Below are 21,643 nucleotides of genomic sequence, written 5' to 3' on the forward strand. Positions count from 1 at the left end.
TACTTTAATTTCAATATAACTTGGTACACAAGTAGACAACACCAAGATACATAATTCTGTGTATCGGTTTTTGGATTTCAATGAACGGTGTTGCCATTTACTAAAATTAGAAATTTCTATGAAAATCTTTTAAAATCTACTCCTTATACATTTTAAGTTTGATTGCAGTATAACCTGATACACAAGTAGACAGTCACTACACTTAGATACATAATTCTGTTTATCGGTTTTTGGATTTCAATGAAATCCTCCTTATCTGATTTATTAAACAGTGTTGCCATGGTTACAAAAAAAATAGAAATTTCAGTGAAATTCTTTCAAAATGCTACTCCTCCTACAGTTTCAGTCCGATTTCTACATAACTTGGTTAACAAGAAGACTATATTAAGATTCATAATCCTGTATATCGGTTTTTGATTTCGTTGAAGTGTTGCCTTGGTTACTAAAATAGAAAATTCTGTGAACTTCTTTCAAAACGTTACTTCCACTACAGTTTTTGTGCAATTTGCAATTAAGCTTGACTCGGAAAGATAATAAACCAAGGATCATTAATTTATTTATTTCTGTTGCCATAGTTTCAAGTCCAAGTGCTACTTTTTCTACTTTGGTTCAGTAAAAACCAGTAGAGCTATAGTCTCAACAGAGGCTTCTGGTTTCTTTCAATAAAGCCCTATTTATTTCAAGATTACTATTTTAAAATACAGTTGAAAGAAAGTCAACAAAAAAGTCAATCAAAATTTTCACAAAAATTCCAAACCTGATATTTTGACTGTAAGACTTCTTGGTCCAACCAAGGTATTGCCGTCGTAAACGTAGATAAACAAATCGTACGCTGTCTCCGTCAGACTGGCCAAGCTGCTCTCCACAAGAATATTTCCAGCTTAACAAAAATAAGCAAAAATCTCCAAAAACAAATAAATATAACCACATTCAACAATGTCATTATTCTCATCTGACATGGTTTATATTTCTTAAGAAGCTAATTATCTATTGTAGTGTCTTCTTTGCTCCAGTTATATTTTCGCTTTTTCATTACAGAAGAAATTTGTGAAAATTTAATACACTGCGATGAAATTTACATACTAGTTTATAACGACTACATACAGTCATATATTTTAAATGGGCATGCAGGAGTACAGGTCATGTTATAATAAAGCTGGTCATTCTCCGGGTCAGTAGAGGTCACTGTGAATATATTAGTACCAATAGCTGTTGTGGATCCCGGAATTTCAATCGAATTTGTTCCTGTAAACGACGAAGTGACATTATTTTTTCTACAATATAATCAATTTATTCTTATCACTTCCATTTAGAATAAACGTTTTAATTATAGTTCTTGATTCATTTTTTTTTTCAATTATCCCTAATCTTAACACCTCCGTTTTTATGATTTTTATCCCAATTATAAATACACAAGATTATATGTTCCCTCTGGGCTTTAAGGTGAAAGACATGTTCACTTGTGAGGAATTTCTATTTATTTATCTCATAAAAAGTTAAAGGAATAAATTGAGTAAAGGAATGATAACTGCAGATACATTTGTAAATTATCCATTTTGCTATTTATTTTTCATTTTAATTATTTTTTAAATGCTTTCATCAGAAGAAAGGTTAGTTATAGGTAAGATAAGATCTTCCAACAGGTCTTCCAACAATCTATTGGAATTCCCATGGGTAACAATTGCGCCCCGTTATTAGCAGACCTATTTTTGTATTCATATGAAGCAGAATTTGTTCAAAATCTTGTACGTGAAAAGAAGAAAACACTTGCTGTGACTTTCAATTCGACATTTAGATACTTCGACGACGTACTGTCAATTAACAATGGTTATTTCCATTCGTATGTCGACACGATATACCCCAGTGAGCTTGAAATAAAAGACATCACAGAATCTGACACATCTGTTTCATATTTGGATATTTTACTAGAAAAAGACGTTAATGGTAATCTAACAACCAAGTTTTATGATAAACGTGATGACTTTAACTTTTCAATCGTCAACTTCCCTTACTTATGCAGCAATATACCTTCATCATCTGCATATGGGGTTATATCTCTCAGTTGTTTCGATACGCAAGAGCATGCGCTACGTATGCACAATTTCTAAAACGAGGTAAGTTATTGACAAACAAGTTGATGAAACAAGAATATCAACAGTCTCGTTTAAAGTCGTCATTTCGTAAGTTTTATGGTCGATACAATGACCTTGTCAGCAAATACAATTTATCATTAAGTCAAAAGCTGACTGAAATTTTTCATACTAATTGTTAGGCCATTATTTACACACTGAATTGTCGACGGATTTTTCCGTTATTTCCCGATCATGACAAGGAGCACACGGCGGGTGCGACCGGTCGGCAGGGAATGCTCACTCCTCCATGATACCTGATCCCACCTCTGATGTTTTAAAGGTTCGTGTTTGCTCTGCTCCAAAATTTGTATTGTTTAATGGACTTTTGAGCTTGAATGCTGTTCGTTATCTCCATACATTTCATTATAATTGGTTGTTAAGCTATAGTAGGAATTTTGTCGTAGGCGGTTTGTTAGCTTGTGCACTGCCAAGAGGTTTAGCTATAGTCGACCGTTACACTGTAGACATACAATATACTTACAAATAGGGAGGTTTGTTATTGTCGATTGGTAGCTATTTATTAACCAGCAGGTAAGTTCACAATAGTTAAATGTAATTAGTTATACATATCCACTCACCAGTCTGGAGGTTTGTTATAGTTGGCTGTTGGTTCCTAGTGACGAATACGGTAAACGTTTCGGAGACCGTGACTTTAGAGTCGGTACAGTCGATTTGGATGTCGTACTGACGAGTCGTGTCGTAATCAAGGGCAGCGTTTGCTCTCAAATACACGGCATAATCTATTTGAAGCAGGAAAAAAAATACTAAAAATGATTTTTAATCGTGAATTTATTTTAATAAGTAGTTATAATATGCCATATCATTTGGATGAATCTTCTGATTGTTCATCTATCCATAAAGTATATACTCTTTTGTAACATTAAAAAATGTTTAGCCGTGAAATTTTCAGATTTTTACCAGAGGTTCCGGTAACATATCGCAGATACAAATCTCCGAATGTCGGATTGATATTGTTAATGGTACACGTGATTGTGTCAGCCAATGAAGCATCAGTAACTGTAAGGATTTTCAACTGAGTCTCCACGTCAATGTCTTCACTAACAGTTGTAGTAGCTGGGAGATTCTGAAACACTGGTGGCTGAAAGAAATTTTAAGAGTTGCCATGAAATATGAGTACATGTGCATACATAAAATTTGCACGTTAAATGTTGGAGAAAATGTTGAACGTACATAATTGGTAACCGTAAGTTTGAAGGCATGCGTGACAGTGTTCCCACACAGGTCTGTTGCGGTAAATGTAAGGTCTGTGTCTCCAATGGGCAACTGACCAGTCGTCGTCAAGGCACCTTTAAGTCATAATAAAAACAGTACATTCTAATACACATATTTAGAAAAGAAAGGAAAATGCTTTCGAAATCCGAAAGAATTTATCCAAGAACAGGAAAGGAAATTAATGATCTTAATGCTCTGGTCTGTTTACCTGAAACGTTGTTGTAACTGAACACACCGGCGTTGGCAGCCGGAGTCGTGCCAGTCCACTGTAAGTTAAGGGTGTCTAATGTATCAGCGTCTGTAGCAAGCACTGTGGCAATTACTGTACCAATGGCCGTGTCGTCAGTAACGGACGAAGACGTTGGTGAAGCCCCGAAGCTAGGTGTGTTTCCTTAAAAAAACACATGTATACATAAATCTTTGCTGACAGCTCTATTTTGCATTTCTATTAAATGACCAACAATCGTTTAGAACATAAAAATTTTAAGTCACCAGTATACTAGTAGTGAGTTATTCAAGAGGTACTCAAATATATAATTAACTCTTTTCTCTTACCTGTCGTATGACAATTAAAATGAAACGTAAAACAAGCTAAAAGTATACCATCGCCATGTACGCTATTTTTGATGCAGCCTACCTTATGTTTTTGTCGTGGATTAAACCTTTAAGTAGGTTATTACTCTTCATTTATTTGTAAATAACAGTTTGTTTGGGGTTTTTTTATTTTATTAACAGAGCCATTAAATGGATTACGTACCGGGAACCAAATCCGCCAAAATGCTAAACTCCATGTTTCTTTCTACATACTGAGTAAAGGAGGCAGCCGTTACTACACTGTTGACGGTGGATGCTGCCGTGTCGGAATAGAGTACATCTTCATTGTCGCTTCCCACCCCATTGTTAGTCTTATGAAACATGGGGATTGTTCCGGCCGAAGATTTGCTAAATTAAGAATAACAAGACAGTCAAAGAAATATACATTTACAAGTGATTGTTCCAAAAATATTACATGAAAAGTAAAAATGTCAATTGATATCTTACAATCCTATATAATCTCCTGAAAGTACTGGTATTTGGGATGAAGAATCGATAGCTACTGTTTTAAGCGTGTTTGAATCTGAAACTACAAGATAAGAAAGGAAAGATTAGATCAAAAATACGAGTGATCACTAAAAACTGTGGTTATGTACATGCATATGTATTTAAGACAAGAACAGATGTCTCCCCTTCTCCGATGGCATCCCTGTCCATCACTTAAGGTCATGACATGCCTTTGAATTAATATATCCGTAATCAATGAGAATAATCATCAATATAATGAAAAACCTTTTCCTTAAACCTTTAAAAATGGTTTCTTTTATATATCTTTGCTCTAAATGTCAAACATTTCAAATTTTTTTGCTGAGTAGTACAGAAATAAGATGTTGTACCCATCTTTAAAATTTTGAACTTGGTGGTGAGACGTTGGACGGCGTTTTTTACGTCACACTTGATTAATTTTGCATTCAAGTAGGATTATTCAACTTATATTTAATTTCCAATTGTTTCATATCACATTTACGGAATTGACCAAGTTAAGTCCGTATTGATGATAATTAATTTTATATAAAACTTTTGTCATACACAAGGCAAACATGCATGGAACGGCACATGAAAGCAACACATTAAGTTTTGGACCGTTATGAAGTTTATTTATTTATTTATTTATTTATTTATTTATTTATTTATTTATTTATTTATTTATTTATTTATTTATTTATTTATTTATTTATTTATTTATTTATTTATTTATTCATTTTGAGATGTGATCTTGATTAAAGACCGTAATCCTTTCCAACAAGAGTTCAGGAGTTATGATCCATACGTGATTTGGTGACAGAAAAACAGAAAACCGCGCAAATCCACTAACTCACCCCCCATTTCCTACCATTTGACTGGGTATGACTAATATCATTTTACAAGTGATCTTTCAACTAATTTTTATTAAATACATGTCTAGGAAAATTAGGAAGCGCCACCACAGTAATTACCTTAACCAAGTTTAACAAGTTCAACAATTATTCTGAGAGTACTGGTTAAGCAATACATGTGTATTAAACAAGGATGGGCCTTTAAAATTCCATCAAAAATCATCGATGCAAACGAAATGGAAACCAGATCTGTATAATGAAACTAGACTTGCTTATCAAAAATCAGCTCAATATCTGCAAGCCTATAAAGGAAAAAAGTCAAGAAATCCAAGAAGGACAGACTAACTGACAGAGAGGCAAAGAAAGAAAGCTATATATAGACAGACACTGACTGACAGAAAGGGACAGAGAGAAAGCTGTAGACAGACAGAATTAAGAACTGAAATTGTACAGCCCCCCTCCGGTTAGTAGTTTTCTGATCAATGTTGACTAAACGTGAACGATTAATTGTTGGTGTCAGAGTTAGATTTATTGATTGATTGTATGTTGTTTTACGTCCCATTCGAGAATTTTTCACTAATAAAGAAACGTCACCATATTCGGTGAAGGGGCTTCGAAATTAGACCTCTACTAGGCACCCAGGGCCATTGAGCAAAAAGCGTTCTTCATCGTGCCAATGCCTACCGTGACAAGGGATCTCGGTTGTTAAGGTCTTATCCGAAAGACCCGTGACTTTCACTTCTAGTGCCGAGCACTTGGCGAAGGAACGGTCACTATCTATGTTTACGTCTTAGGTTTGATTGATTGATTGATTGTATGTTGTTTAACGTCCCTTTCGAGAATTTTTCACTCATATGGAGACGCCACCATTTGCCGGTGGAGAGCTGCAAATTTTGTCCTATACTCGGCACTTACGGCCATTGAGCAGTGAGGGATCTTTTTCGTGCCAGCACCTACTGCGACACGGGACCTCGGTTTATACGGTCTCATCCGAAGGACCGGTCTCCACGTCCCACAGTGGGATTCGAACCCGCGACGTAAGGATCAACTCTTACTTCGCGACTCTAGAGCAGACGCTCTAACCACTGCGCCACGCGGGCGACTCTTATTTTTGAAGAAACGCGGCTAGCGAGAATTGAACCCGGGTCTCCCGATCACGAAGCATACGCTCTACAACTAGGCTACCGTCACCGGTATGTCAGAGGAGAGGGAGAGCTAGCTGGTCCAAAGCTCTCTTAAATTCCCTTCTTATCCTGGTCGTTCTAGCAGACGCCTGGTCGAAATCATTTAAAAAGAAAAAAATAGTATATCATTATTTACCTGTATGATTTTCATTCATTTCCTTCGAGGTTGACTTTTTTCAGCTAAACATATGTTTTGTTTTTATTACTTTTTCAATTTTACAAATGATATTTGAAAATAAAAATACAGGTATATTATACCAAAAAAAAAAAAACATTTTTCATCGTAAGTAAGGACATTTTTGATAAAAACTTTGACTTTTGGGAGATGGGGGAGGGGGTGCCCATACGCACTCAATAAATGCAATGCATTTCATTTCAGAAATATACAACTTTTCGGAATCCTTTGAAAATACTGAAAATGCAATTACCTTATATCCAAAAAACATCAGAAATACATTGAGATTTAATAATTTAGTCGATCAACGCTAAATTTTTACTGATAAATGTTATTGTGTATTAAATACTTTTTCCTTTAGTTATTTATAAGGACTTTGAGAAATATTTAAAAATTTCTGGGAACGGTTTTTCCTTGGACATTCCTTTTTATTTTCATAGGAATACTAGTACCCAATAACCTTATCAGCTCAATATTTGGAAGCGTTTGGACAAAAGTACGGAAAACCAAGTGGGACATACAGCTGGACAGACGGAAGGACGAAGAGGAAATCTTAAGTCCTCCGGTTTCACCGGTAGGGGACTCATAACGAGTGCGAGTTAGTTAACGAGTTTTCTCCAACTCCAGTTTTTAATTGTCAAGGCCTGAAACGAGAAAAATCGGTAACTAACGAGCACTCTTTATGGAGCTTTTATATTCCTTTATTAGATCAGCTACTAAAATTCTTCAAACTACATTATTACTGCAAAAAACAATCACAAACCAGTATTACGTAGTACTGCGTAACTTCATGACAGGTGTTTACTAACATGTTTGAGAACCTTAAAAGAATCATATAATTGTACGGGAATAATGAAAGAGCAGTAATGGGAGAAAATTTCATTCTCTCATTTATTTCTTTTATTCACTGAAGAGACATAATGTGTCGAAATGCGCATCTGGTGCATCAAAATTGGTACTGTTATGATTTACATTATGACCCTGAGTCTGGTGGACTGTAAGTCCCCGAGGGTCTCTACAGCCCAGTAGCTAAGTACGGTACTAGCTTCAAAATACGGATATATATTTAATTGTTGTGGTAAAATTTAAAAATTTATTTTAAAATTATGGATTATATCCCTCATGCATAGCTCTGATCCTTCGACGTATTTGGCTCCAGTCTTTGGCACCTTTTTTTTTTAGCTTTTCAAAGTCTTTTTTATTCAAAAAAATTTGGATTTCCAACCTTTCGGCATGAGCATGACTAAAGAGACACAATTTGACGAAATGCGCATCTGGTGCATCAAAATTGGTACCGTATATGATTTATATTTTATAAAGGCTATATAATTGTACAACAATTTACAAAATTCACGAAATTTTGTCTCGTTATAAATACAAACAAGATGTGTCTGTGAAACACACTGATTCCCCCGTACGACAATATTTCAAATGAAGGTCAAGGTCAAGAGTTCAAAAATGTTAATCCCCAAAGAAAGGTCTTGTCATAAGGAATACACATCTTAAATATGAAGGTACTAGTACCAACCATTCAAAAGATATTGGAAAGGTTAATGTTTTTTTTCAAATGTAGGTCAAACTCCAAGGTCAGGTCATGAGGTAAAAAAATGTTGGTACCCAAAGGCAGGTCTTGTCACAAGAAATACACTTGTGATATATTAAAGTCCTAGCTCCCACCGTTCAAAAGTTATGGCCAAGGTTAAAGTTTTATCAAAAGTAGGTCAAACTCAAAGGTCAAGGTCGAAAGGTAAAAAAAATTGGCACCCAAAGAAAGGTCTGGATACGTTAAATGCACATATGAAATATAAAAGCTCTGACAACACTGTTCAAACGTTATGGACAATGTTAAAGTTCAGTATTTTTTTTTTGCAAAAGTAGGTCAAACTCCAAGGTCAAGTTCAAGAGGTCAAATTTGTTGGTAACAAAAAAAAAAGGTCTTGTCACATGCAATACACATGTGAAACATGATATCTCTAACACCAACCATTCAAAAGTTATGGGCAAGGTTAAAATTTTGCGGACAAACAAACAGATTAACAGACAAACAGGCAGACGGATAGATCAAAACTATATGCCCCCGTCCCCCGAATCTTCGATTACTGGGGCATAAAAATTATCTCGTAAAGATAAGGTGTTACAAAAATTCGGTTATCTACAGTAGTCCAAACTGTGGTTTGAAGCTTGCACCCAAGAGCCATGAATAACATAATTATGGTAGAGGGCTAGCTGCTGATTATTATCAAGTAGTCAGTTTACCTGCTGAATTTCCAGGGGTAGAGAAAAAATTCCCAAGGTGGATGAGACACATCTTCGCTAGCCAAGGGCTTCTGATCCGCTACTCTCCGTAAGGGAGGGGGGGGGGGTTAGCGGGAAAAAAAAACCCTGGCTAGCGAAGATGAATGGGACAATAAAATTCACAATTATGTTCCATTTAGCCATGGATCATACATACTTAAGTCGGTTAATCGTCAGAGACAATTCAGAGAAAAGGCCGAAAGTGTTTGCAAACGACGCACAACGCACACGAGTATAGACTCATGTAACTTTGGAGGGAAAAAATAAAATACAGGGTTACAATACTATTGGGTACATAAAAGTAATTCTTTTTTCTGTATAGAAGTAAATTAAAACAAGTTTCATAGCCTTTTTTAAATTAACAAAAGCAGATATTATATAAAATATTACAATTTTACCACCAACTGTGATTGTGTTTTGTCCAATCAGTTTCCAGTCGGTTCCTTCGAGTCGCCAAACTTGGGCATACAGTGTTCCTGTGGTCGCTCCAACGTAAAATTTCCAAGAGGAAAGAAAACCGCAACAATCGATTTGGTAGTCTAAATCTTTTGAATTCAGTATAAAGGTCCTCGCTTAAAAAAAATAAATATTTTTTTAATTCAAAAAATAAAATAAAAAACGATATTTCTGTGCGTAGCGATTAACAGATTTTTTGCACTTCATTTAGTATCTAACGAAAATTGTAACATGCAAAATTCATTGAATATTAGTCATTAAAAATGATGTGGGCAAAACGTTTTCGACTTTAGCAAAAAGGAAAAAAGTCGAATTCATGTATGAGACAATCTTTTTTTCAAAATGGAATGTTTTAATTCAGTTTCTATTATGTATAATTTAACCATTTTTAATCAAAACTGTGTGTGTGTAGTAGTGTGTGTAGTTTTCATCATCATGTGTCGAATTAAGAAGTTGCAGAACGATGTCAATGTTTTTTTGGTGCTTTTTTTTTTTTTTTTGTAATTGATTTGGGTCGTCCTTGTTTATTTGAATTCGAATGTTTCTGTATATTGAGTATTGTGTTGTATACATATACCATTGCCAGCATCCGTTTGGCCTACAGGATCTGGGTTCTTTCCAGCGTTACTTGTACCAGTGATACACTGACCAGCTGAAAAGAAAGTCAAAATCTTAAATAAATCTTATATTGCTTCAGGTTGATCTGTACTGAATTACGAAACATGGAATAGCTAATATGAATTGTCATTTTTAATAATGGCGTGAGTCTACTTTTACGATATTCCCGTATGCCAGATGTTTTGATAGGTTTTTTTTTTAATACAGTTTTTAATTACATTTCATCTTAGAATTACCTGGTTTTGTTTGTTTGATTGTTTTTTTTTTATTTTGTCAAATTTGGAAATTTGGAAATATAATTTATACACTATTTCTTTGGAATATGTTGAGAGAGCAGGATGTTTCATTCATTTTAAAAAGATAGTAAAATAGTCTTTCAACAATTTCATCTGATTTTTTTATATTTAATCTGATTTGTTTAATTTTAGTTTACTGTTCAAGTTGGTACACTGTTTATGATTCCAGATTAATTTTGTATTTATTTGTTATGTCAATTAAAAATTATAATTTACGCATAAAAACAACACATTTATCTTTTCTCAATCAACACCTTTATTAAAGTGAAATAATGTTTGTACATCATTGAGTAAGTTTTCAACCTATTCCAATCTGAAATTCTACCTTTTGTTACCTGATTTTAAAAAAAATAGGAATAGGAAAAATGAACCCTTTATTTCAATTCTCATATCAAGATATCCACATTTCTAGTTACTTTAGTTAAAATATACCCGTAGTTAAAACATTTGAAAGAACATCGTGGAGTTTTTTTTCTGAATTTATGAAAATGTCTATGAAAATGAATAAAATAACAAAAAAGGACCTTTAAAATATACATTCATGGAGACATTTTGCTATCTATTTTCATTGATAGCAAATTACTAGTATCCTTCCCACAGTGAAATGTTAAGGGTTTGGTATTTTCCCATTTTTACAACTCCTTAATTCTGTCCTGGCTTTTTTTTCACTTAAAATTAAGTCTGATATCTTTATTTATTCCATTTGGAAAAAAAAATGAAATTCTTATAGCATATGATGGAAAGGAAATTAAAGCTACTTACCTGTCCTTTTTACAATCCAGAGTAAAAAGATAATATCTACAAAACATTTTGTAATCCTCCGCATTTTTCAGTTACTTCCTTTTTCACAAAGTTTTTATTCCTTTAACATTCTGCATGTGTGTAGTTTTGTTGTCCTTTTTAGAACACAAAGAAAACTTCAAAACTTCGTAGTGGAGATGAATCCAAAAAAAGTTACTCGTTATTTTAAAGCTTCTCTGGAAAATTGTTAATTATCATACCTTTATATGCAATCCTATATGTATCTCTACTGGAACGCCCTCTGTGTACCGATCTTATTTATGCTGTACCTTGGTCCGCATGTTAGAAATTTCCATAATGCATGTCATTGCTATATTTTTAAATCCTGAGTAAAGGTTCGATTTAGCAAATAACAAATTGACGAAAACTTGCTTAAATTCCATCTATCATTTAATTCACAATTTGCGCGCATGGTCTCGAATGACCCATCTCTCATAGATTCTTGGACAATACTGCATGCACTTATAATTGTGTAAATTGTTATGGAACGAATTTAAATTTAAGCTTATATTACTTTCCATCTTCCCAAGTCAATGTTTTTTGATCCGCTCCGCTCCACATAAACCCTTGACCGAATTAGTTTCAAACTACAAGTTTTTTGTGGAAAATCTTAGCATCGTACTGTATTCTCATGTAATTCCCATGTTTTGAAAAAAAGTAAAATGCAAAGAAAAAAGAAAGAATAAACATAAATACAAACCAAACAAATAAAACATAACGAAATAAACAACAAATAAAAATATTGCAATACAATGGTATTACACAAATAAATCTGTCTATATGAAATTTTGCTATGATCATTAACAAAATGCACATTTAGTATGTTTGTTCGTCGACTAATAAATACAACATTTAAGTTAATGGTTAGTTCTTAAACCTAAAGAAAATTGTCACAAAAAGGAAACTAAGTAAGAGATATTAAGTTAAATGTGTTTTTTTTTCTTTCTTTTTTAATCAATCTTTGATTTATTTTGCATATTAACATTTCCTTTTTTTCATTTTTAGGACAAATACAAACAGGAATTCAATTTTTTGAGTTTTATAGCAGTACAATAAACGAAAAGAAAATCTTATATAAAATTTATCATATTCCAGAATTAAAATTCATAGCTATTTCACAATAAATTTTTTTTTGTTTTGTTTTGTTTTGTTTTGTTTTTGGTTGTTTTTTTTTTTTTTGGGGGGGGGGGTGTTTGTTTGTTTGTTTGTTTGTTTGTTTGTTTTTTTTTTTTTTTTTTTTTTTTTTTTTTTTTTTTTTGTTTTAAAATCTATGAGAAAGAATCTTCTTTATCAATAACATTCTATGGGCATTCTTTTTTTTCCATGCAGTTACGCATAAAAATCATTAACAATATGCATAGGTGTACTGAGTATATACAAGAATGCGATGGTTCGGGCTCTACGACAAAAGCAAGAATACTTGTAGACCTGAAATTACAGGTAAATAAGAGGTAAAGCTGTGAGTTTCCTGAGAATGTCTTTCCTACTCTGCCACCTTATGTAAATCATTTAAATTTGTGATCAATTGTTAAAAGAACTCAATTATTATTTTAATGTTTGTGCATTACTTTTGTTTAGTTTGTTCTTCCTCAAAGAAAGAATTTTTTTTATCTGATTGTAGACATTTTCCTTAGTTATATAAACAAAAATCATCGGTAAACCTGGTGCATTCAAATATTCAATTTCTTCAGAAGAAAAACTTTTTTGTAAAGAAAAAAACTTTAACATGTGTAGGATTTAGAATTTTCCTTTTAAATCTGGGGCAAAGAACGCATCGGTTAAAAAAAAGTCCTCTGACGACTCAGAACTCGTCATCCGTGCTCATAAAATTTGTATTAACAAACGCTTATGCCCTTTTGATGATCGTTGAAAATGGCGAACTTTGTTTTGATTTAAGAGAAATTTGGTCCAGTTTACTCAGACATGCAATTCAACAGGTCGTTGACATAAATTCCATTCAATTTATACTAATGGCCATTATGGCATATTTATATTTGTACCCTCATAGAAATTAAAGCCTTCCTTTTTTCAACCAGGTACAAGGAGTAAATCCATATTTTCTCTAGAATCAGGACGAAATAGTCAATTTGATCATAAAAGTTTAAATTTCTAACCGATTTTGTTCTTCATTTGTATGTTGGTTTTTTTTTTTTTTGGGGGGGGGGGGAGGGGCTGTATATTTTTTTATTGATGTTTTTATGCGTTATTATGTCTGTAGGAAAATACAATGGCATTACCCATTTAATGATGCAACGAGAGGTTATGTTATGCACTGAAAATTATTCTTAAATGTGAATTTTCTAATAAAGTAACATCACATACATATTATGTTTATGGGGAACCAGTATTACTATTCTTCTCGTTTTATTTTCTGTTACATTTTTGTACTCTCATCCATTGTTAACGAGAACTGTCAGAATTTAGATGAAGATTTGTTAGCATTTCTTTACATACGTGTACTTGCAAAGAAGGGTAACCATTTTTTTGAAATGTAAATAACTGTGTTTGGTTACCTAACAATGATTCATTTTAATGTTTGTGACAAGTCGGTATGAATCATATATTTTAATTTAAGGAAAGTCTTAAGAACTGCTTCGATCATTCATAGATTTAATACATTTGTAGACAATATCTGGTTCATGCAGTGTATATAAATAAAAGGGGAATACAGTTTATTTCCTATCTGTATTTATGAAAGAATTCCATGTTTTCCCCTTGCTTGACACACATTGTCTCTAAATATACACATATCGTGACTTTTATTCCGATTCTCGATGCCTTTTTGTTTGACCCCAACATTATTTGAACTACCGCTTACATGTGTATATTTTGTAACTTTTAGTACATTGTGCATTTGATTCCTGTATTAAACTAGGGGTACTATGAGCACTGAGCTCACAAAATGATAACCCCGCGCCCATACGAGTATAATGGCATTTTGCTATTGGAAATTTAAACTATCTACTCGATCGAAAAATAAAAAATAGGAGATGCACAATGGCACTGTCTAATAAAGATTCTCAGAAAGCCTCACTATTTTATTCAATGATATAGGAGGAGTAAAATGTTAAAGAAAGAGTGGCAGTGTCCACTAAATATAAAATGAGAATTACACAGAATCTTTATTATAGAGCCATTGTGCACCTCCTATATTTGGAGTGGAAGTGTCAATGTTCTGCTATGGCAAAACCCACACATCTGTAGGAGGTGCACGATGGCACTATATAATAAAGATCCTGTGAAAGTGTCATTAAATTTTATTCAGTAGTATATGAGGATTTGCACATAAGAAATGGGTATCCCCAATAACAGAAAGAATATCGGTGTCTATGTTTTGCAATTGGATACCGGAAATATGTGCCCGATCAAAAAGTAAAATAGGAGATGCACAATGGCACTATGTAATAAAGTTTCTGTCAAAGTATCATTAAATTTTATTCAGTGGTATAAAGGTGCGGATAAGAGATGAATACTACTTAGTGCACAATTTCGGACCCCCTATCACTATACATGTATACCACCTTCAAGCGGGGGCATGAAAAGAATGCAATCAGGTTTTGCCAATTTTATTTTCAAGATCTTTAAAATATGTCAAAATGGTTTATATTTCAGTGCCTCTAATATTATTTATTTTTATATATTTTTCTGAATTAATAGATGGAAAAGGGCATTTAATATTCCGGGTGTTCGTACTGGGAAAAATATTTATAAGGACAAAAATAAGCATGAGAAGAGAATATCAAAATTCAACAGGTATAACATGGTACAAGAATCTTTTACCCATAACTCCTCCTAAACAATGTACCACTGAGTAAGATTAAATGAGACTTTCTCAGAATCTCTATTATATAGTGCCATTGTGCAGGTCATATTTTATGTTTCGGTCGCACCGACGTTTTGGGTTTTCCATTGCTATACATTGATCATTGCCATCCTTGGTACATTTGGGTGTATATATAGCCATCACATCCAAAACTCTTCTTACACAATTGAACAATATATCACAATTTTTATTAGCAAAGAATTGAAGATTTGATTGACACAAAACGGAAAATCAAAATATCACATAGCAGATACTTTAATGTCAGACTTTTACATCAAACTGCCATTTTTACTCGTTTTATCCACAACACATCCAATATTTTAACACATCAATAATTCTATATCTCTTGTCATAAAGAAAGCTTTATTTTCAAAGTTGAATGCTGGACTGGCAAAAGATCCTCCGTCACAGCTATCAGCATTGATTCTGAAAGATCTTGCTACGAATTCCTCACTCAGATCAGAGGTTCTCTTGCATATTTCGACAGGTTGTTGTTAGAACTACTTGCCTATTAGGAGCCACCGAGTGAAGACAATACACCAGCCAACATGATAGATGTCCAAACAGAAATCCAGAAAAACTGTACTATTCTGAAAAATAGATGCTATCATTATGAAACGACAAACCAGTTATACTAGTATGTAATAGAGATTTTTTCCAGAGGAATTTGACAAACTATACCGAACAATTGACCATTATGATGCAGAGATTTAAAAATAATGCACAGTTGATAAAGGATGTGATGGATGACATCAAAAATGTGATCCATCTGATCCAGATGCATGGGCACATCTGGCCCTAGAAACAGTGAAAGAAAACCTTGATGTTGCTAGGTAGGGTTTTGCGGATGATGAAAATGCTAATTTTATGGATCAAGGCAGAAACAGAATTCTCGCCGAAGACCCATGCTAGAATCAACCCAAGTCATTTACAAAGTACTGGCTTCCAGATAACCAGTGGGTAGAGCATTCACTGAATGAGGAACTCTGGTTCACAATTTCTTTGTCAGTTGGTTTACCAGATAATGTCAAAGTGAGAAGATGCTTGAAAACCCTAGGCATTTCACTTATTTGTCAGCGGCGGCGCAGTAACTGACACTTCTCGCCTCATTAAAACCATTAAAGAATCACCTTTCCGTCTACTCCGACCTGTCACAGAAACCCTTTGTGAATTAACAGTCCTTACAGCAGCTCCTACAGGCAAAACAACTTTAAACATGTACGGCATGACCTTACACACTGTTTTTCTGTTACCAGTAGTGAATGACTTTTCTAGATATAAACCTATGTCACAAGAAAAATTGAAACACTTGGATGCAAACTTGATTTATTGTAGGACGTCATAATATGTACATGAAATTAAATGGTTAGTGCTGACATGCTCCTGTTCCTACACCGCCGTTATTCAAGAAATCACAGGCAGTTCCGAAATATTTGGTGGACTCAGCATTTTCATCTTTGAAGATTTATATTTCAACTACCTCCACCTGCGCAACGAACTCCGTTAGATCAACCCTCTGACGAGATTATCTGAATGCCTATGGAGAAATCATTTTAAAGTTTTAGAACTTCAACAGATCATGGGACAGAGAGTTGACATATTCTTTGCCAGATCATTGAATCGTGCAAGAAGTAAACAACACACAATAATTATTGATGATGCATTGATACTGAGTAAAAGAGAAACAAATCGCATTCCTGAATATTTTCTCCATGTCTCACCACAAACAAAGCAGTAGACAACTACAAGAAGAACAAGCTGGAATCAACGTCAACATAAAACTTATTGTGAGAGCACAATACTCAAAAACAAAAAAGGTTTCACAAGAGGTGCCATTGCTTTAAACCTTTCGGACGAGGTAATAGAAATAGGAAGGTGATACTCGTTTCTTCATTTAGCTTTTGGAGCTAGACTGAGCATGCAGTGCGGTTCAGTTTCCACTCACAGTCGCTGAGTCCACCAAATATTTCGGAACTGCCTGTGATTTCTTGAATAACGGCGGTGTAGGAACAGGAGCATGTCAGCACTAACCATTTAATTTCATGTACATATTATAATGTCCTACAATAAATCAAGTTTGCATCTAAGTGTATCAATTTTTCTTGTGACATAGGTTTATATCTAGAAAAGTCCTTCACTACTGGTTACAGAGAAGCAGTGTGTAAGGTCATGTCGAACATGTTAAAAGATGTTGTGCCTGTAGGAGCTGCTGTAAGGACTGTTAATTCACAAAGGGTTTCTGTGAAAGGTCTGAGTAGACGGAAAGGTGATGGCTTTAATGAGGTGAGACGTGTCAGTTACTGCTCCGCCACTGACAAATAAGTGAAACGCCTAGGGTTTTTGAAACGTCTTCTCACTTTGACATTTCCTGGTAAACCAACTGACAAAGAAATTGTGAACTAAAGTTTCTCATTCAGTGAGTGCTCTATCCACTGGTGATCTGGAAGCCAGTACTTTTTAAATGATTTGGGTTTATTTGACAAGCCGAAAAATAAGGGGTCATCAAACGTTATTAATTAGGGGGCATATGCATATGGTAGCTATGTTTTCTATAATATTGTATATATCGGCAAAATTATGTTGGGCACGCCCCCGTGCCCCCCCCCCTCCGGTTCATACGGCCATGTATTGCACAAAGACTTTTATGATGTTATTAGTCCCCATATCTGCTTATGATAACACACACGTGGTGTGTGTGTGTGATTCTAGTCAAAAATGGGTAATGGATGAATTCATAAATAATGACCACTAATTATTTTTTTTTTTTAATTCAACTAACCATAACATTTTTCACTTATATCATCATATTGTAACTGCATTCTAGTTAAAATTCCTGAAGTGGCAATAGAATAGACAATTGTCTAAAAAAACAAGATGTGTTTATGAAACACTGATGCCCCCGTATGGCAGCTTATGGCGAAGGTTTAAGTTTCTTAAATGCAAGTCAAACTCCAGGTCAAGAAATTAAAAATGTTGGTACCCAAAGAAGGTCTTGTCTTGGGGAATATACCTATGAAATATGAAAGTCCTAGTACAAACCGTTGAAAAGTTATTTCGAAGGATAAAGTTTTTTCAAAGTAAGTAAACCGGCAAGGTCAAGGCCAAATGGTGCCCAAGGGAAGTACGTGTCACAAGTGATACACATGATCGTAAAAAGTGAAAGCCCTAGAACCAAACGTTCAAATGTTATGGCCAATGTTAAAAATTTTAAAAGTAGGTCAAACTCCAAGGTCAATGCCAAAACTGTTGGTATCCAAAGGAAGGTCTTGTCACAAGAAATATACATGTGAAGTATGAAAGCCCTAACACCAACTGTTCAAAAGTTATGGCCAAAGTTAAAGTTTTTCAAAAGTAGGTCAAACTTCACAATCAAGGTCAAAAGGTCAGGGTTGTTGGTATTATAAGAAAGGTCTTGGCACAAGAAATGCATATGTAAAGTATGAAAGCCCTAACACAAACTGTTCAAACGTTATAGCCAAGGTTAAAGTTTTCCAAAAGTAGGTCAAACTCCAAGGTCAAGGTCAAAGGGTCAAAGTTGTTGGTATCTAAAGAAAAGTCTTCTCACAAGAAATGCATAAGTGAAGTATGAAAACCCTAGCGCTAACTGTTCAAAAGTTATGACCAAGGTTAATTTTTTCCAAAATTAAAGTAGGAAAAACTCCAAGGTCAAGGTCAAAAGGTCAAAGTTGTTGGTATGCAAAGAAAGGTCTTGTCACAAGAAATACACATGCAAAGTATAAAAAAACTAGCTCAAACTGTTCAAAATTTATGGCCAAGGTTAGAGTTTTTTCAACAGTAGGTCAAACTCCAAGTTCAAGGTCAAAGGGTCAAAGATGTTGGTATCCAAAGGAAGGACTTCTCACAAGAAATAAACATGTGAAGTTTGAAAGCCCAGGCTTCAAGTGTTCAAATGTTATGGCCAAGGTTAAAGTCTCAAAAATTTTTACAAAAGTGGGTCAAACTCCAAGGTCAAGGTCAAAAGGTCAAATATGATGGTACCCAAAGAAAGGTCTTGTCACAAGGAATACACATGTGAAATATGAAAGCCATAGCTCCAACCAATCAAAAGTTATGGGCAAGGTTAAAGTTTTTGCGGACAAACAGACAGACAGACGGACGGACGGACGGACAAGGCAAAAACTATATGCCCCCGAATCTTCGATTACGGTGGCATAAAAAGTTTTAGAATTTTCATTAGTAAAACTTTAATTGAAAAAAGAACATATTACTACATCTAAAATACATGTCAAAAGAAATATAGTTTGTATGCTTCAAAATGGTATCAGAGATATAAATAATTAGATTTGAGTTTCTTTCCTCTATATGTGAAAGAAATTGGCTTTTTGATTGTTATTTTACATTCATTTTTTTCAATTCTGGTTTGAAAAGTTTTGATATGAAAGAAATATAAAACAATAAATCCCCCCCCCCAAAAAAAAATGTTTATGTCCATTTATGTCACTTCTTGAAATCTAAGCCAAAAAAGAATTTTGATATACAAGTTTTCTTACAAAAAATACTAGATTTTGAAGTAATCCTATTTTACCTTATTTTGTTGCACACTTGACATCTGGTATATATTTTATTACCTGGTAAGCGTTGTTTTAAAAATTATAACACATTAACTCATTCAAGGTTAAACTTTGTAAATCAGTTCGTCGTTTTGATACTTTTTATCATTTACAGCAAGTTTCTCATATTTTCAAGACTTCAAAACATGATAATTTGCTTGTGTAGTGCCGGTATATATTTAAAAAATATGTTTAGTGATGAAAATTATTATTCTGTGAATTGACTGTAAAATGTCCAAAAATATCTGTAATTTGTTGGTAGACATGATTTGAACTACAAATAGTATCAAACATTTTCTGCAATTTATTTCTTTATTTATTTATTTTGGTAAACTACAGATAGGTGAAGTTCATTGATAATTATAAAACAGATTTGTTGCACTCCTGACTGCAGTAGAATTTAAAATGAAAACCATAAAACACAATAATTCATGTAGTGTTGGCAACATCAAATGGTAAATGAAATTGTTCTGTATTTATAGTCCAATACTTCATGGTTAAAAACACAAAAAAGTATTTAAACTTGACTTTATATTTTGAATTATTCCCAGTTTATGTCAAAAAAACTAGCTAAAAATATATTTAGAAGATAAAAGTGTATTTATAGCATATTTTCCTTTATGGGAGATTAAACATTCTACTTACTAATTTTTTTCTTTATATTTATTAATATTTAATCAGCAATATTCTTACATTTTTGTTGCACTCCTGACCAAGAGCATGCAAATCTTTAAAGTAGAATAGCGAAGCATATATTACATCAGAACTTGTTCTGTTGTTTCAGTGAAGTTGAGGTGGAGTTACGTGAATTTTATAACAATTTTTTTTAAATGTGTTATTTTTTACGTCCATTAAAAAATCAAAGAAAAGATGAAAACACATCTGGATTGATAAAATTGAAAAAGAGACGAATTTTAGTATTAAAACTCTCAATAACTTATACTTAATCATTTAAATAGATTATTATTGATTAAAGAATATTTATAAGTATGAATAGAAGTCATTTCATCATATAACTTGGATCTTTTAAAAAATGCGTTGCACTCCTGACCATGGAAGTATACATCTAAAGCACAGACACACCCTGTAATTGATTAATCTATTTTGTAAAATGTCTTTTGTGTCTTTATTTTCTAAAATAGGAATCAGAGAATCACATAATGATAAAAGTTGTTTTCATGCTGGGGAGCAAAACATCAAATGTTGCACTCCTGACATAATTGGATATGCACAGATACTTGACTCTCATCAATGCTGCTTGTGATTTATGTAACATTTTTAAGTTTTAAATGGCATATCAGTTTGTTTTACACATTGAAAATTCTTTTTGCCCTAATTGTTATACAGATTTTTAAAATCAATGATTTTTATTGTCAACACTACTTTTTTTCTGTTGCACCCCTGACATGGTAAATCATTTTTTTAATTCATCTAGATGCAGAACTGTACGCTAGCGTTATGGTTTTATATACATGTATATTAGTCTTTGACCACAATGGTCAAAGACTAATATATAAAACCATACTGCTACATGAAGTACTGTAGCTATACCTGATACGCTGTTTCTTAAGGATATTCGATCCTCAGCCAGGAAGAATAACTCTTAAATTTATTATTTTATTTAAAAAGTCTAAATATGAAGCTTGAAATTGGAATCTTTTCGTGCAACAATTTTCATTTTATGCATCTCAATATGATTCAAGGTTTGATATTTGATGTCTTAGAAATGGTTTTGTAAAAAGTTGACATTTGTACCCCATAAAAAGAAAAAAAAATAAATTCATTTTTAGAGAAATTGAATTTCCTTTCATCTAGCATTAGATAGCAAAGTATATTAGCAGGATATGAAATTAGACGTGATATTGATGTCTAGCAATGATAGTACAAGCTTTTTACACTATGTATTACATAAAAATTGAAGTAAATAGAAGAACTAATATACTGTATAGGCATAAAAAGATGCAATTTTCTCCAAATGCCTGGATACCTATATTTCTTTATCCTAAAATATATTTGTTGATCAATTTTCAATTAGAAAATGCATAGCTGGTGTTTTTATTTGCATTTCCTGAAAATATACATGTATTTGAGATTTGATAATTTTCCCAAAATAATATGATTAACTTTAATTAACTTTGAAGAAATACCA

At 33.4% G+C, this 21,643-nt stretch overlaps 1 protein-coding gene across 1 annotated transcript in view; it reads right to left on the minus strand.

The window, feature by feature from the left end:
- LOC133192981 (protocadherin Fat 4-like) overlaps nt 1-11,125 on the minus strand; it is a 31,101-nt gene extending 19,976 nt beyond the window's left edge. The window contains exons 1-11 of the mRNA XM_061328981.1: nt 11,062-11,125; nt 9,963-10,037; nt 9,328-9,501; nt 4,407-4,488; nt 4,123-4,307; nt 3,574-3,756; nt 3,324-3,439; nt 3,051-3,231; nt 2,711-2,872; nt 1,105-1,245; nt 758-880 (exon numbers count right to left, since the gene is read on the minus strand). Of these exons, the coding sequence (XP_061184965.1) occupies nt 758-880; nt 1,105-1,245; nt 2,711-2,872; nt 3,051-3,231; nt 3,324-3,439; nt 3,574-3,756; nt 4,123-4,307; nt 4,407-4,488; nt 9,328-9,501; nt 9,963-10,037; nt 11,062-11,125 (1,486 nt within the window). The remainder of the gene's footprint in view (nt 1-757; nt 881-1,104; nt 1,246-2,710; nt 2,873-3,050; nt 3,232-3,323; nt 3,440-3,573; nt 3,757-4,122; nt 4,308-4,406; nt 4,489-9,327; nt 9,502-9,962; nt 10,038-11,061) is intronic.
- Between the last annotated feature and the right edge of the window lie 10,518 nt (nt 11,126-21,643).

This window comes from Saccostrea echinata, unplaced genomic scaffold (assembly GCF_033153115.1).
Source record: "Saccostrea echinata isolate AGI-Se365-2 ecotype Australia unplaced genomic scaffold, CSIRO_AGI_Sech_v1 ptg000025l, whole genome shotgun sequence".
NCBI classification, from domain to species: Eukaryota; Metazoa; Mollusca; class Bivalvia; order Ostreida; family Ostreidae; genus Saccostrea; species Saccostrea echinata.